This window comes from Kryptolebias marmoratus, linkage group LG14, assembly GCF_001649575.2.
Source record: "Kryptolebias marmoratus isolate JLee-2015 linkage group LG14, ASM164957v2, whole genome shotgun sequence".
NCBI lineage: Eukaryota > Metazoa > Chordata > Actinopteri > Cyprinodontiformes > Rivulidae > Kryptolebias > Kryptolebias marmoratus.
In genome coordinates, this window is record NC_051443.1 from 23,174,766 (window position 1) to 23,192,286 (window position 17,521).

Below are 17,521 nucleotides of genomic sequence, written 5' to 3' on the forward strand. Positions count from 1 at the left end.
TTGTATTTATGTAGTCAGAGCCTGTTCAATTAATCAACTTTTTATAAGCGTGAATAACTCATTACCAAAGTGACACAAGGGAACCAACAGACTGATCTGTTACTTTGTCATATGGTGCAGCTAGCCCTCGGAGCCCCTGTTTATTCCTATTAAATAGATCTAAAGCCAATAATATGACAAATTGTAACTTATTTTTCTTGGTTTGTGTTTCCTTCAGATACCGTCTCATTAAATCTTTACAGGAAATCGAAATCGGTACCCACTGACTTAATGAAATTTACTTCAGTCCCGTTATGATGCTGTACGATGCATTGAAAAATGATTAAGTAATACAAAGAAGTTGTAAACACTTCTGCTATCCAAATATTTTACTTGGACAGTCTTTTGGCCACAGGTTAAGTAAAGGAAGCTTTGGCAACAGTGGGAAAGAGATTCAGATTAAAACAGACAGTTTCTTAATGTAATAATTAGGATAAAATCCCCTTTTAGATGATTAATTACTAATTGTTTAGACATATTAGTGCAGTCTCTTTGTATTAGTGGCTAAAAAAACCCTCAATTGAACCAAAGCTTTTGGAATGGGCCATTATTTATCCATAATGTCATTCTGCTGTGCTTTATAAACTGCATTTGAAGAGTTCTAAGTAATTTATTTAGACTCTTCTTGGACTGTTAGGCATTTGGCCAGACTTCTACTTCATACAACATAATTATTAAACAGATATTTCAAAACTGTTGAAGTGGGGTTTTGTGAAAAGGTTATAAACAATGAATATTTCACCTGTTTAGAGAAATAGTTTTATTCTGATCAGACGAAGAAGCTAAAGGCTAATCTAAGTGGTGCCAAGACTGAAGTGGATTGGTGACATATTAAATCAGTAATTTTATAGTGATTCATGCTAACAATTTATTTATTTGTAATAGCACAAAAAAGAGACCTACTTGAACTGAGATTAGATCAAACTTGTTTCTGATGTTGAATTGTTTTGAAGAGATCAGTATTTTTTTTTTTACAAGATTTAAGGCTTAGCAGTTAAGTTTTTCTATGCAGTTATATAAATTTTACTTTTTTGCCTCAAGTCTTTTGAGTGTGTTGTCAAATTCTAGATTTATTTTCATTATGAAGTACAGCAGGATTTTTATCTCCTCTTAGATGACGCCTACTCGTGTTGTCAGATTACTTGTTTTGGATTCTGCTTTTTAACTGCATTTGAACAATTCTGCATCTCCAACAAATTGAGATCTAGTGATTGAGTCATTTATTCCCATATTCAAATTGAAAACCCTTTTGGCTGCTCTGAATGCCTTCTGTCTTACTGAGGGGTGAATTGCTGTTAGCTGCACTTAACTGAATCCGAGTGCACACCTCTGCATTCATTGCGCCGCCGCCTTCAGCAGCGAAATGCTCAACAAATGCCAGCATGCCAGTTTCATTACCAGCCAAACATGTCCATGTCATAAAATAACCATCTCCATGTTTGATAGATGAGGTGGCACAGCATGCTTTGGGCCATGTTTAGTTCCTGTTTGTTTATTCACTCAGAATATTGAGATTCTGCCATGAAACTACAGTCACGTTGCTATGTAATTTTTGAATGCAAAAAAATTTAAATCTATTATTGATTCAAACATGATTGCATTGTGCTGTGAAACTACATAGAGGATTAAGAAAACTAAATATGTCATTTTACAGGACATGTAATCAATCTGAAGCCTTGAAACATGCAGTTTCTTTTCTTTTTTTGAAACCCACCGATCATCTGTTGTTCAGTAGTAAAGAGATCTTTTTTTAATTATTTTATTTTAACTAATTTTGATCCTTTAATGCAGGGGTGTCAAACTCCATTCCTCGGGGGCCGCTCTCCTGCATGTTTTGGATGTTCTTGCTTTAAAACACCTGGTTTAAATGAATGACTTGTTGCCATGCTCCTGGAGAACTTGATGATTTGATGAACCCAAGATATCCAGGACAGCGGAGTTTGACACCGCTGCTTTAATGACTTTGAATGGGTGATTTCAGCTTTTATTACATCCCAGTTGGACTACTGTAACTCTCTGTATTACCAGACCAATACCGTGTGCGTGAACTCCTACTCCATAAGTGCTCTGATACCACTTCACCTCTCAGTATGCAAATTTTGATTTGCCTGTCCCGATCCACACTTCTTACAAGTTGGTGGGAGTAATGTACCATAAAGTTGTTCGCTAACAGCCAATAAACACCAGAATAAGCTGTGTAGAGTTTCTTGGATATAAACAATGGTAACAAAAGTCAAAAGTAAAGCGGACTTTTGTTTTTTCTGTCCTGTTATGGCATATCAGGCATACCATGTGTCAAAGATGGCTGCCTACGTGTGCCAGAACAGATTTAATCTACCAAAAGGATATCTCAAAATAAGAATCCTAATTGCATGGTTTACTTTATTGGATCAAGACTGAATCTAAGCATCACAGTAGACAGGCCACATATTTGCAATTGCAAGCTGTTTGTATGACCTTCAACCGTCAGGACATTTTGTGAATGTTTACCAAAGTTAACAAGAAAAGGGATGAAATCTAGGCAAGAACTTCAATGTTTACACTTGTACTCCATTTGAAAAAAACAAAAAAAACATCAAATTTAAATTTACTATTTAATATTTCCAAAACAAAACCACTCCTGGTCAACCAAAGGACCAAAAAAAGCCCATCAAGTAATACGGCATCATGTTTTTATGATTTTATTGCTGTCATAAATCAATCATGGTCAATATGATTTAACATTTTGACCAAAAAAAACCTTCACCACTGAACTGAAATAAAACTATATAAAGTAAGATAAATGATTGCATAAATATTCACCCCGTCATATTAGTGGTTATTGGGTTTGGCTGCAAACAACACTGAGTCTTTGTAGATAAATCTCAATCAGTCTTGAAATGAACACTGGAATTTTTTTCATTCTATTCTTCACAAAACTGCAAAACTCTGTCAGGTTGTGTGGGGAACAGGCAGGATCAGCCCTTATAAAAGTCAAGACACAAATCCTCTGTTGGTTTTAGGTCTGGGCTTTGACTCTGCCACTTCACAACTTTTACCTAAAAATCAAATCACTTTATTCCAGACACATAAAAAGGTCCATAGTAGAAGATAAAAAAGAACCCTAAATAAAGAAATGTTTTTGTTCATTTTAACTGCAAAACTTGTTGCAACCATTACATGATCAGGATATTTTGGGAGTAATTATCTCAAAATTTACAGCTTGCAGACCTTAAAGAGATAGTTTAGATCTTTAGAAATGGAGTTCTGTTGAAAAGTTAGAATAATGTTCCTGTTGGAGATAACTCTGAGTGGCTGCAGTTTATAAGCCAAAGCTGAATTTTGATTGAATTGATGAGCTAATGGGTACTTTGAGATGGGACAAGAATAATGTGAAATTTGTGTTTATATTGCTGTCAATTTTGAATGACAATTATTTGCATCAAATTCTGTGGTTATTTGCAAGCATAAAATGCGACAGCAGCAGTTAGCTGTAGTATGTCCGGTGCAACCTGGGCCACTTCCTGCAGGAATATTATATTTCTCCTGGAAATATACTCCAAAAATAGGTCATCAATCCTGTGTAATGTGAGATTGCTTGCTAGCAGGGTAAAAGTTTGTAAAACAGCATTTGCATGAACTGCTTGGAATGTAAGACTGATGTTTTAGGACATTCCCTTTTGAGCTTGGCTCCGCTTCTGCTCATTCATCTGCTAGCTCTGCCATCCTAGTTTTTGTTGTAAGAAACTGTTCACTTAAAGAATTTTAGCTTGCAGAGCTTCCTTTTCTTCAGCTTCTGCTCTGAAGGTTGCTGAATGTTTGTGAACGATTCAAATGGTAACACAAAGGCATCTTCTTATTGTTCTTATGGATTTGGCTGATATGTACATGACAGGAAGTGACCTCATTAAATATTAAAATGAGAGTTAATGCCAGAAAATAAATACATTGGTCATGGTACCATAGTGTTGATATTGAGATTTAAACCACACTACACTTACTACATCTCCTTACTAAACAGTAGGTTTTTAGACAGTTTTAAGCCTGTATATCTGTTTTACTTGCAAGCATTTCTTTTGGTTTACGAACAACAGACAAAAACTTACCAGTAGATTTTAATGATTATATCCAAAACATCACCATACCCAAAGGTCTACATATGTCACATAGTGGGATCTCTACTTGGATGCAGTGCCTAGCAAATACTGTAATTACGCTGGAGCAACATATTAGGGTACGATTTGTGTATTATTTAGAAGTAAGAAGTACTTTAAAAGAAAATAACTATTTTGAATTTTAGTTTAAAAGTTAGTTTAAAATTGTGCTGATAACTGAGGGTTATTCATGAGCTGTTATGGAAAGGTGTTAGACTTTGATAAATCTTTGAGCCACCACAAACATTGTTCATGTGATTAAACATTTCTCAACATATTTATCCATTTTTTACACGCCACCAAATAGTGCCAAGTTTTTCTGCCTCCCACTGAAAACCAGACTTTAATAACTCGGTTGAAGAAAACGATCTAAAGTCTCTAAGGACAAAAGCAACTTGGACAAAGACTATTTTTTAGAATTAGAATAGGGCACAGTGTGGCAAAAAGAAATAATTTTTTCTCAAACTATTTTCCAAGGTTTTTACAAACCAAGACTTGGAAAGAATGACTCTATAATCTATTGTGCAACAGCTTTTTGTCAAACTTATGGCAACCATCTCATAAAATTTAGATGTTAAACTTAAAATGCTGTACTACTTTTTCAGCAAAAAATAATGAATCATTTTAAGACATCTATGGTATACATATATTTTTTTCTTTTCTCAAAGAAAAGACCAACTCAGAACTTTCTTGGTAGTACAAAAAAAACTGTTATTTTTAGTCTTGACTGAGAGCACAATGATGTTCTTCTGAGTAATGATTAAGAATTTGAAATGATTTATAAACAACGTCTTTGATAAACTTTGACTCATACTAATCTATGACAAATGGCACAGCCCAAGTCTCAGTGGGGCTCCAACTAAAAAATATTTTCTTGTTCATTCATAATATATCACTTACATGGGTTTTAGAACTACTTCCAGGGTTCACAGCAAGAAGTTACAAAATTATTAATAGGATCGTATTAAAGAACGAGAAGAACTCGGAGTGCAAACCTCTTCCAAAGCCATAGGGTCATTAAAAAATTGTACGCTCCAGATCGTGATCCAGATCGCCAACAAAATTTAATCACCAACATTTCCTGGAAATTTAATCAAAAACTATTCATTTGTTATTAAGTAACCTTGCTTACGGATGGATGGACAACCAAGACTACCGAAAACATAACCTCCTTGGTGGAGATAATGAATGTTTTGCAATAAAAGTCAATTGGTCTGCCAGTATCTGAATGGGTCATTTCTGAAGTGATTCAATTTCTCTCAATACTGGGTCACATTTTCTGTTTTTAGGCTGTCTAGTTCATGAGCTAAAAGTCGTCTTGACCTTCCATTAAGCTCTGGTTGTGATCCTGTTTTATGCCAATAAGCAAATGTTGGCATTCTTATCCAGAAAACTGATATGAAGTGAGACAATTACTCCATCCACTGAGCCGAACGTTGCCCCACCAGTCTCGTCATTTAGGCTTTAGTTACTGTTTGATCCTTGTTATCTTTGAGGATTCTTTTAAAATACAGATGTGTCTCAAGAGGTTCTCACATGCTATTACTCCTAAGAAGGGTGAACACTTTTCGCTCCTAATGGGGTTACAAGCTGTAGATGTCAGTGACTTTACTGCCTTTTGACAAATGATCAATTTCCTGATGTCCTGGAACATGTTTTAAGTCATCGGTACTAACTGCCTTCTAATGTCCTCAGTCTGGATATTTTTTAAGTAATTAATCAACCTATTATGATGATTCCGTGGGTTTACTTAACCAAGAGATGTCATGCACAACCACATATTTGTTTGTTAGCTTGTTTTTTCACACAGTTTATTGTTGTAAAGAGAACATTTCGAAAACTCAAAACAAGCAAATTTGAATTTTCATTTTTATTCAAATATAGGGCCTGTATACTTTTATTTTCATTCAAAGTCACGCTTTTCCAAGCATTTTTGTAAAGCTTAACAAGGTAGCCGTGGCTTTATGGTGCTGGACAACAAAAGAGTAGAATAATGATCCTGCATAAAATTTTAAATATCATCTGTGGCAGCAAGGCTGGTGTGTGAATATATCAGTAAAAGTTGTTGGAAAGCTGGAAAAGGTGCTTCAGCCAGCACATGCTCTTGTGCAGAAATTTTGTTTTATGTGATATAAGGGTTTCTGTGGTCTATTTATTTTTTTGTTATGATTATTTTATTTGTTATGACTTTTTTCGGGGGGAAAGAAATACCTCAATCCCGATGAGAAGCAGAAAATGCTGCACCAGTAGGTAATAAAACTCTCTGGAGTACTGAATGTACATCTCAGCTGATTATTCTTTGGAGTCAAATTAATTCAAAATGGTCACCTCAACTAATCAATCTTAGCAAACACAAAAATGGCTATATCTGAGCCAATTTTACATATATTGAGCAAGAGGTTTGTGGGGTCATAGCTGAGAGATGTCTCAATCAGATAGTCCAAATGCTAACAGACCATAAACCATGTTTGTTTTAATCTTTGGCATTAAATTTTGAAATCAAATCAGAAATATCTCACAATCAGCAACTTTTTATAATCTATTTGTATTGTTTAAACGTATTTGAAATGTTTTGAAAACCAAATTTTTAAGACTACAACTGCTTAACTTACTTGAAAATCAATACTAACTGGTATTGATTCAAACCACAAAAGCAAAGTTTTGGGATCAAAATAGTTGTCGTTGTGGTTTCTTTTTGTTTTTTTAATTTTTTGCAGTTTATAAAGAACTGGGAAAATTATTGTTTTTAACCCAGGAATATGACAAAAGCGACATTTTGTTACTTAGTGTTATAACATTGAGAAAGACCGTGTTTGGACAGTGGGAGGACGTTGGAGTATCTGGAGGAAACAATTGAATTTAAAGGCAAAGTACCATTTTTATACAGAACTGAGATTTCATTTAAAGAAGTTCCTGTGAAACAACAGTGCAAACTCCTACAACACTGCAACTCCTTTTTTTTTGTTGACAAATTATTAACAAGTCTTTTCCCACTGTTGTACTGTATATATTCACTGCTTTCTATGTACAAACTTGCAGGAAAGAACAAAGAGCCTAACTTGGTGTGTGTAGGCTGATCATTTTAATTATTCTGACATTGTGCGGTATGTGTCATGACACAGTGAATTATTCTTAGTCACATTCTCTACAGTTTGGTACATGAATGTACATGTACTTTGAAGTTATTAAAACTGAGGCAGAATAAGATATTTGTGTGTTTTTTGACAGAACAAGTGGAAGTGGGTGGGTTGACACCACTGTTATCTGAGGATAAAGTATACAGCGACTGCCAAAGCCCGAGGCAGGAGGAACAAGGAACGGGGGGGCAAGTAGCAGATTAGAAAATTCAATTTAGGGCAAAGAGGGGGTGGATCTTTTATATAAGGTGCCACTGAGATGGTTTTTTTTCTTCTTCTCCTTTTCTGTTCAGGATACAACACACATACACACATTCAGACCCTTTCAAAAATCTGCTGTAGAATCTTTTCTCTGCCTGTTTTGGTCGTGTTATCCGGTAACACAGAGGATCCCTATTTGTCTTAGCTGCAGGGCCAAACCAAGCTACAGATGCTGCTAATAATACACAACTCACTGGGGTTTGTGCCGAGTATGTGTGACTGTATTTCTGTGTGAAAGATGGGGAGGAATGCCTGGGGGGGAAAAAAATCTCTGTTACAACTTTTTAGTACATGCATCATCATCCAGCACACCCTCAGTGGGATGTCTTTTTGAGAATGACCCTGCAATCGAGGGAACAGGGCATGAAATTGGCCCTATGAGGAAGTGAAGATTTTTTTTTTCTTTGAAGAAGTAGAAGCAGTTCACACTCAAAGGAAGTTCAGATTTTTTGAAGTGAGGTTCTGTGAAAAGGTTATGAACAATTAATATCTTGCAGCTTATTGTAGTTTTCACTTTGTAATCCTTTTAAACTAAAACTGCAATGGCAGAAACAAACGTTGGATCGCTCTGTCTTTTTCTTTTAATTTTGGGGTTCGCAAACGGCACCTTGCCTGGAAAAGCTGTTAATCTGGTGCATTACAGGTACTATGTGGTCCTATTAGCTGCGTGTTACTAATGGGTGGGTGCCAGTGGGAGAAAAAGAAAAACAGCCCCACATTAAAACTGCAGTAGCATTAATTCATTTGATTCATATTTTAAGGGCTCTGAATATTTAAAAATCACTACACATTTCTAATATATGACTCTTTGAATGACCTCAGTTTAGAAAAATATACTTTTAACTTTGACAGTTATGGTAGCTAATGGCTAATCCATGTGGGGTCGACCAAAGTGAATTGCTGCCACTTTAAAACCAGTATCCCAATTGGCTGCAACTGTTGGAGACTAACTGCTGATTAGAAATTGCGAGAAAGTTGCAAGAAAATGTACGATTCTTCAGTTGCAATCTTGTTGAATCTTGTTGAATTTTGCATATTTACGCATCAATTGTAGGAGTTAAGGTGGGGAATAATCTAAAATGTAGGTTATTAATTACTGTGGTGCAGGTGCTGCCCCGGAACAGACCTGTTATTGCTCAAGCGGTTGCAGTAAAATATCACTACTCTGCAAATTTTTGCTCCTAACCGGTGGGGCGAGGAGGCGATTGGGGTCAGGTGCTCAGCCTGCGTTTCTGTGACCCACTTAGGGGACAGTGGCTGTAGGGTAGTTTGATTGGGGCGGTACACCTGTTGAACATTAACACAGGTGTTATAAGAAGAGCTTAGGGTAGAAAGCGTGAGTGAAGTTGAAAGGAAGCTCTGCATCATCGCTAAACAATTATAGCATTACTTTGATGCACAGTTTATTTTGTAAATGCAATCAATGCATACAATGTCAAATTAAAATACATACGCTTCCACGCGGTAGCAAAAATAATGAGTAAACAGGTGATGATTCACAACAAATACAGTTCTAGTGCTCTAAAATAACAGAAATGGGTTCAAGTTACCAGATGCCTACGATAACTTGATGACTGACGAAAACGTTTGTCTTGCTTTTTTTTTTTTTTTTTTTGCACAAGCTCAAAATCTTTGCAGCACAAACGTATGGCCCTGAGACTCTCGCACGGAGCTCGAGAACACAAACATTTCCAAACATTTGAAAATTCCCTCACAAAAGCCATTTGCAATTTGGTGCAGCAAAGTGAGATACTGGCTTAAAACGACTCCAATCTCAAAAATTGTACATTGGTTAACATTGGTGGTATTTTTGAAGATCTTTTACAGTTTTATGCAGAAATTAAATGTTTCTGCCTGAGGTAACCCAAGCTACGCTGAAAGTACTTCAGTTAGCTGCTGCTGCTGCTATTTTGCACTTTGAGATAACCACAGAATTCCATGCAAATAACCAGATTATGCAAAATTGGTGGCATTTTAATGACCTGTAAAATATTGTTTGCCTGAACCATTAGGAAACTTTTGAGGCTTGAGATCTTTTGAGACTGAAGCAATCCATTTTTGCTTGGAGCAGCTGTAAGCTCAGCAGCCTCATCAAAATTAAACTTAAAATTATTTACAACATGTAAGGCGTGTTCATAGCCTTTTTACAAGAACCAACCTAAAGAAAAAATCTACTTCTCTCTTAAGACTTCGCTGGCTATAAGTTGTTTTCTAACCCTTCACACTTTTAGTGATGGGTAAAAAAAAAAAAAAAAGATAACACTTGAACAAGGCAATGAAAACCATCATCCAGTCCCTATTAACTGACCACAACCATTTCCAGCAGGTCATTTATTGGCTGACAAAAAACTGGTCTCACTCCATTTATAAGATGGTGGGGGTTCAAAAACTACATTTCGCAGACACAGAGGGGTTCCTATTGACGATAAAAAGCTTTCAATTATTCAAATTTTTAAAACTCCATCTTGCTTGATCACAGAAATTCTGAATTTAATAATTTATGACCAGAGAGGATTTTATGAAGCACATATTAGAAGCTGTTTCGGTAGAATTAAGGGAAGGAGAATGGGGTGGTGGGGGGAGCAAATGAAATAACTGGAGTCTGGCATGAGAGACCTTCTGTATATTCTTTTTTTCTAGAGTGAACGCCTTCTTGCACTTAATCTCCTAATAGTTCTGATGAGGGAAAGCAGAAAATGAAAATATACTTCTAAATGGTTTTTTGAGCAACGCCTGTCAAGTGGAACAGGACTGCAGGGAGAATTAGCCCGGGGGTCAAGCAAAGTGACTGACTGTGCGGCATTTTCTCTTTGAAGCCATTTGAAGGCGAGGGTTTGGGTACAGTACAGTTTCTCCCAGCTGTAAGGAGCAGCGTTTAGAAAAGACTAAAGAGGTTTTAAACTGGCAGATTTTTCTTATTGAAGATGACAGTCATTAAAATAGTTAACTGATGCTCATCTGGAATAATTTATTACCTGCTGTGGAGATGACTCTCAGCTACAATCACACAGAATTTGAGCTTTATCTGTAAAACATACTGAGTTATAGCCATTTTTGTGTTTGCTTATGTCAATTAACTGTGGCAGTCATCTTGAATTGGGTTGACTCCAAAAGTTAATTAGTTTTAGATATACTTCCAAAGATTACTTGGTGGGACTTGAATTGAAATTTCTTCACTTGTTCATGAAATAATTTGAGCAAAATAAACACACGGGCACAAAGAAACACAATGAAGTACCACAAATTTGTCATTCAATATAATACTTACATAATTAACTTAAATCCAAGTACATTTTCTAGTAAAAGTTGTAATTAGTGTATACATGTTAACCAGCCTATAAGTACAAAGGTAATTTTGAAGACTACAATTAAAATTAGTGCTATACAAATTTAAAGCTGCATAGAAATTACTACAGTGGTATAAAAGCAATTGATATTTTCCCTATGAGTAGCAATTAAACCATGTTATGTGCATTTAGTTTGTAATATGCTTCTTTTTTAACTGGCTAATTGAAATGTATCAGCATTGGATTTGTTCTCATTTACCCCACAAGTCTTGGATACTTTCTCACATTATTGTGAGCTGTAACCTGGTCTGACTCTGGCATTAGCATAAGAATTCTGATCATGTCAGCAATCTCTCAGCATAGTTGCACATATTTGGATTTGCAAGAGTTTCCAAGTTTGGAGTTTCCTGTCTTAAATCTTTAGGACTGCAGCAAAAGTGAACAGTGAATGACTTCTTGCTGCGCGCGGGAACCATTCTGTGTCAGTCTTTTCAATACCTCACAGAAATCCTGCCACAGCGGGGTAAATGTGTTCTGCCTCTTTTTGTTCCTCCACATTGCCGTCCGCAGGGATTGATGGTGCTGCACTGAGCCATAATAAAAAGCCACCGCCAGCTGTGCAGACCAGCAAAATGGCACTTTCATCAAACTAAACAAGGCTGGCGCCAGCTTCTCAATTATTTAACGCTTGAAATAAGCAAAGGCGTAGAACACTTTTGAATCGATGATTGTGAGACCCATCGGTGATGTTAAAAAGTCGAGGATGTTTCTCAGATGATGAGATTTGGGTTATGGTTATGTAGAGAGACAGATGATCCTCTGATTGCTACTGAAATATGAAACACTGACTTTTATCTCAGAGTAATGCATCAGCATATAATTAAAGGCCTAGCACTCCTTAAAGCACACGTGTCAAACTCAAGGCCCGCGGGCCAGATCCGGCCCTCTGTAACATTTCATCTGGCCCCCAAGAAAATGTTTAGATTTCATCAGGTCCGACCCTCTAGTCTGGGACAGATCGAGTCTCTGATTCTTATTTTGCTCAAAAAAACTGAGCCTAATTATTGAAGTTTTCTCTTGACAGTGACTTAGAAGCCAACAATATAAAGTTTTAATTTCTGTATGATCAGGTTTTTGTTGATGGCTTTTTAAAAAATCTGTTTTAATGTTAAAAAAATTCATTTAAAAGCTGAGTGAGGCGTAAGAAATGACAGCTAATGATGTGCTTTTTGAAGTTTGATCTATTTGTCTGTGTTCATTAAAGTCTGTTTGCTCTAAATTCTGTATAATCTGTAACTGGGAAAAGGTAATTTATATTTCTATATGAAGGATTTGACATAATACATATAAAACTAAGGCTAATTTATGTAATTTTTAATAAATATTAATTGTGATTGGCCCTTGGCTAGGACCAAATATTTAATTTTGGCCCCCTTGCGTCACTGGGTTTGACACCCTTGCCTTAAAGGAATGCATGTCATCCACCACCTTCCATGCAAAAGTTTTAGACTAAGATTATCTGATGCTCAGAAATGAAGTTGTAGCCCTTTTGGTCAAAGGTTATATGCAATCTCTTGCATTATAACAAGAACTTACGCTGCTCAGAGTATGCGTTTTAACTATGTAACTAGCACTAATATAGTTAGTTATGGTCACTTTTGTGTTGGGTAACGTCGATTAGCTGTTGGGGTTTTAATGGTTCTGCTGTTTTATCAGTTGCTAATGTTTATCTAGTAATTACTTTCTGCAGGTTTCATTTAATTTTGCCCAGTGGTTCACGGAGTTCTTCCAAAATCCCACACAGTAAAATGAGCGGTGTTAATACAACATTAAGACCATTTCAGCTCTGAGACAGTAAAAATATGGTCCCGGCCTGCACAGTGTGAAAGTTAGACTGATCTCAGTGCTAAAATTTCAGTTAATTTTACTTTCTTAAAAGTTGAATTGAGTTATAGAATAAGTTGATTTAAACTGACAATTGTTGATATTCTTTTACTCCATAAAAAAAAAAAAAACACTCATGGTGTTATTTAAATATGACACTGCTACTTTTCCAGTGTCATGCTAAATCAGCTCGTACGTTTTTTTTTTTTTTTTGAGTGGAAGATCTATAGAACACTGTTAATTAAATTATAACTCTAAACACAGTGGTAACCAATTCAGTCAGGGTCACAGAAATTTACTCCATATTATACTGTTTTATCATAAACTTGTAGTTGATTTCCATGTTTTTTTAATATAACTGTACTCTTAAACAGAATATTTACTTTTATTGTTTCTTACATGTATTCATATATACAGCTAAAATGGAACTACAATGTTTGTAGCAGAACAAAAAACATCTTCTATGTCTTATCAATTAATTAATTTAGCATGTACACAAAATGCACAGTCTACTCTGCATTTTCAGTTTATTTACAAAGAGAAAAAATCCCAAAAAGTCTGGTAAAACCATGTGAATTCACAGTAACATATTTAACCCTTTCTCTAGGAGCTGAAAAATATTTAACTAACTTTACATTATTCCTGCCACTTTGGTTTAACAGTTCCACTTTTCATCCTAAAGATAAGCTTACTGATCTAACATTAAAATGTTCAGGGATCTGACTACCTGTTCAGAAAATGTTTAATTATTTTGTGACATCAGTCATAGAGCACAAAGTGTTCAGAAAAAGGCAAAAGTCTTTGTCCAAGCTAGGCTAATGGCTAGCCAAATGATTGCTGGTTTGTTAGCATTTTTCAGTCTTATAAAACTCTGGTGTGAAAGAACACTTGATTAGCCAATATTAAGTTTTTCCACTTTTTCATGACACTATTTGCTTAGTTTGTTGCCGTTTTCTCAACCAAACAATGTCCAAGTTAGTACGCGAAAGGAAGTGTTCTTTGAGTATAGATGATGTATTTGCCGATGGCTGCAAACATATCAGTCCATCAAGAGTTGAGTAAACTTTTGGACTGAGATGCACCGATCAAGCAGACGGTTACTTTTGCAGCCTCAGCGCCATCGGGAAATACACAGTCCAGCTCACATGTAGCAATACGGACGTAGTTTGGTAGAGAAAATGGCAACAAGCCAAACAAGTGGTGTCTTCTAAAAGTGTAACGATTTATTATTAGCTAATGCTCTTTCACATCTGTATGTCGTTTTTTAAGAAAAAGTTGTTTCGTAAACCTGAAATCTATGGAAAACTGGCACTCATTTGTCCAGCCATAGGCCTAGCCTTGACAAAGACTTTCTTCATACACTGTGCTCTGTGACTGATACAGCTAATATAACTATCTGACAAAACATCACTTCAAAAATGACTAAACTATCCCTTAAACTGTATTTTCTAATCTACTTCAGGTCTATGGTTATTCATTCTTTAAAGACTTCATCTGCTGATATTTCTATTATTTGTTTGTGTGGTGTTTGGGGCATTTTTTTGGCAGCAGGTAGAAGGAGGTGTTTAACATTAGACATTGACAGGAGTTGTAAAAGCTTTAAAAGCTGAAATATTCTCTCTCTCTCCCTGTGCAGACATTTATTTTGCATACACTCACTCATTCACGATGGACTTTCGCATCCAATCTGGTGGCGCAGCACCTTCCCACGGGGTGTGTGGAGGTGTGGATGTGTATTTGTGCTTTACAACATATGTCACAGCAGTAAGCAACAGTAGGCACTTGGTGTTCTTTAAAAAAGTGTGCCATCAAACATAATTTCTAGCCCACTTTGTTTGAAAGACATGTCAGTTTATCAGTCTTCGTGAGTAAAGCTCCTGCCATCCCATGTGCCAACAATGAGCCCCCTTTCATAGTCAATTAGGTATTTTCTTTTGCCATTTTGAAACAAATTCAGTGGCATGCAAAGCATTAAAAAAAATTTAACAGTGTAATTAGATGTTAAGTGCTTAATTGTGCCATGCATTTGTTCTGCTCTCATTTATTTGGGGTTTTTTGTGCCTTTTGTCACATGCAGATTTCAGGGTCAAGTACAAAAACTCAGAACTGAGATAAGTTAAATTAGAAAACAATTACATTTTAAAGTTTTAAACCCTTGCTTCATTTTTTTAAACCACCATCTTTTATGAAGATTGCATTGTTTTTAACCATAATTCTCCCAAGTTAGGACACTTGTGTTGTACCAGTCAGCCTTGGTTCAACGCTGAAAGGCAGTTGCAGCACAGAGAAACACAAAACCACGCAGATCAGAAACCACGCTGAGCAAGATGGTGCTTTTGCCCCAAAAGGTTTTCAAGGCACTAGCCTTGGTAAGTTTGAAAAGTTTGAATAATTCCCAGAGACTCGAATTTTACTGGAACATCCTTCTACAAACTAAAACATACCACACATAAACCAAAAAGAAAACATGCTGGGGGTGAGTGGGGACTACAAATTACTTAGACATGTCCAATTATTCATGGTATTTTTAAAGTCCATTTAGAATTGTGTGTAATTTTAAAAAAATGTCGCTCTAGAAAGAGAATTTTGATAATTGTATACCTTTCCAGAAAAAAAGAAATTGACCAGATTATATTAACTCAGAATTACTGCTCTCTGAAGTTAAGAGTGTCTTTTTTATATGTAAAGTTTACATTTTACTTACCATTTGGCAGTACAGTTCAACAGATTTTTAAGTGGAATAATTGGAGACATCTAACATTTGAGGTCATGGTGTATGTAAGGGATCAAGGGTGCTAAAGTGTATTAATGTGTCTTCTTATAGGGCATACTTGATAAAGTATTTACCTCTCTTTTGAGCCTTGTATTTTGATTGAGTTTTTTATTTTTAGGTTGATACGATGGGTCATACCTCACACTCCCTGGAGCCTGAAATTGTGCAAGTGCAGGAGCCGGTGCCATTGCCTAGCACCTCCAGTGCCTCTGGTGTGGCAGCAGGGTTGTAGCTCATGTAATACTCTTGAAGTTGGGAGCTGAGGTTTTGCTCTGGCTCTGGGCTCTTTTTGCGACGCCTCCGTCCCACCATCGATTGCTGCTGCAGCAACCTGGTTGCGCCTGGGTAACGCCGCCACAGCACATAAATAATTGTCAAGATTAGTGACATGGTGAAGAAAAGTGCCACGCTGCCCACCACTACTTTGTGCAGAGTCATGTGCTCTATCACTGGGGGCGATACGTGAGTGGGTCGAGCGCGTACCACCGTGTTTCTAGGGTCCTTGCTCATATGCCCTGGAAAGGTAGGGTGTGGAATAGGTCGAAGTCTGAATGGCGGGAGAGGGCCAAAGGTACTAGGTGGTGAAGAGGTTGGAGAACCACTAGTAGGAGCATATGTTGGTTCAGCAGTGGCTTCAGAAATTAGCTCTGACATTGGAGATGGTGTTTCTGTCAGAAAGTAATCATTTTCTTCACAAATTCCATGGTTCCGAGTGGCTTCCATAATTTTTTCTCCCTGGAGATGCTTTGGGCTGCTGCAGATCATAGTGGTGTCCTTTGTCCCCCTGAAATTTCTCAACCAAGCTACAAGTGGGCAAATTCCTGTTCCACAATCCCACATGTTGCCAGCAAGGCTTATGGAGGTGAGGGAGATCCATGCTGATGCAGCCTCCTGGGACACATTGGACAATTTGTTGGATTCCAGGTTTAAAACTTGAAGGTTGGGCAAACAGTGAAACACGGCCGGGTCTAGTGTTTGGATTTCATTTCCAGACAGATCCAGTTTTTGGAGTGTGTACCAAGTCCACGGAAGGCCCTGGTTAACCACTCTAATGCGATTCCACTGCAGATAGAGAGATCTCAGATTGGCTAAGCGTGGAAACAGAAAAAAGTTGATTCTTGAGAATTGGTTGTGCTCCAAATGCAACTCCATCAGCCTTTGTAACCCCAAAAAGGTGGTACGGGTTAGAGCTTTGATTCGATTGTAGCCTAAATCCAGAAACTCCAAACTTCTGCACTCTAAAAATGCTCTAATTGGAATATTGGAAAGTCCATTGGAGCGTAGGTGAAGGTTTTGTAATTTTCGTAAGCCATGGAATTGACCTGGCTGTAGAATTTCCAGTTTATTATAAGACAAGTCCAGACTGCGGAGATTAGGAATGCCATGGAATGTTGAATTATGCAGAGATGTGATCCTGTTGGAGCTAAGTATTAGCTCTTTTAACCTGCGGACTCCCTGAAATGCCCGACTGTCAACAGCTGAAATCTGATTATGGTCCAAGTATATCCACAGAAGCTGGCTGAGGTGAGCAAACTGATAAGGTAGCAGGGTATGCAGTTCATTGTAGCGCAAGGAGAGGCCCTGGCAGCCTACTGAGATGTTTTCGGGGACATCTAGAAATCCAGATGAGTCACAATGGACAGTTTTTCCCTCACAGCGGCAGTTGTTGGGGCAGGTGCGCTCACCAAAGCTGAACAAGAGGGGTGCTCGCAAAAGGAGGAGCAAAGGTAAAAGGAAGTGCGTCATTCGTCCATCACAGATCAATGGGCCTGTAAGGAAACATAAATAAGAAATAGATTAGGAAAATTAGATACTGTACTAATGACTATATATCTGTCAAAGAAAACAAAGTGTCAAACATGGATTCTGTTTTTAAAATGACAAAGTAAAGATTGTTCAAAGACTTCAACTTAAACCAATACTGCTCTTTTATCTATTTATCTAAAATTGTTACTCTTAATTACTTGTAGGTTGAATGTATCAATAAAATTGTTCAAGACAGGTTTC

General features: G+C 36.9%; 1 protein-coding gene and 1 long non-coding RNA gene across 4 annotated transcripts in view; one reads left to right on the top strand and one right to left on the bottom strand.

The window, feature by feature from the left end:
• Window positions 1-17,521, top strand: part of LOC112450807 — a 177,035-nt gene that overhangs the window by 19,468 nt on the left and 140,046 nt on the right. The window lies entirely within an intron of this gene.
• The window catches only part of lrrtm4l1 (leucine rich repeat transmembrane neuronal 4 like 1), a 53,582-nt gene that overhangs the window by 11,511 nt on the left and 24,550 nt on the right, over window positions 1-17,521 (bottom strand). The window contains exon 2 of the mRNA XM_017425480.3: window positions 15,653-17,283. Coding sequence (XP_017280969.1) covers window positions 15,653-17,283 — 1,631 coding nt within the window. The remainder of the gene's footprint in view (window positions 1-15,652; window positions 17,284-17,521) is intronic.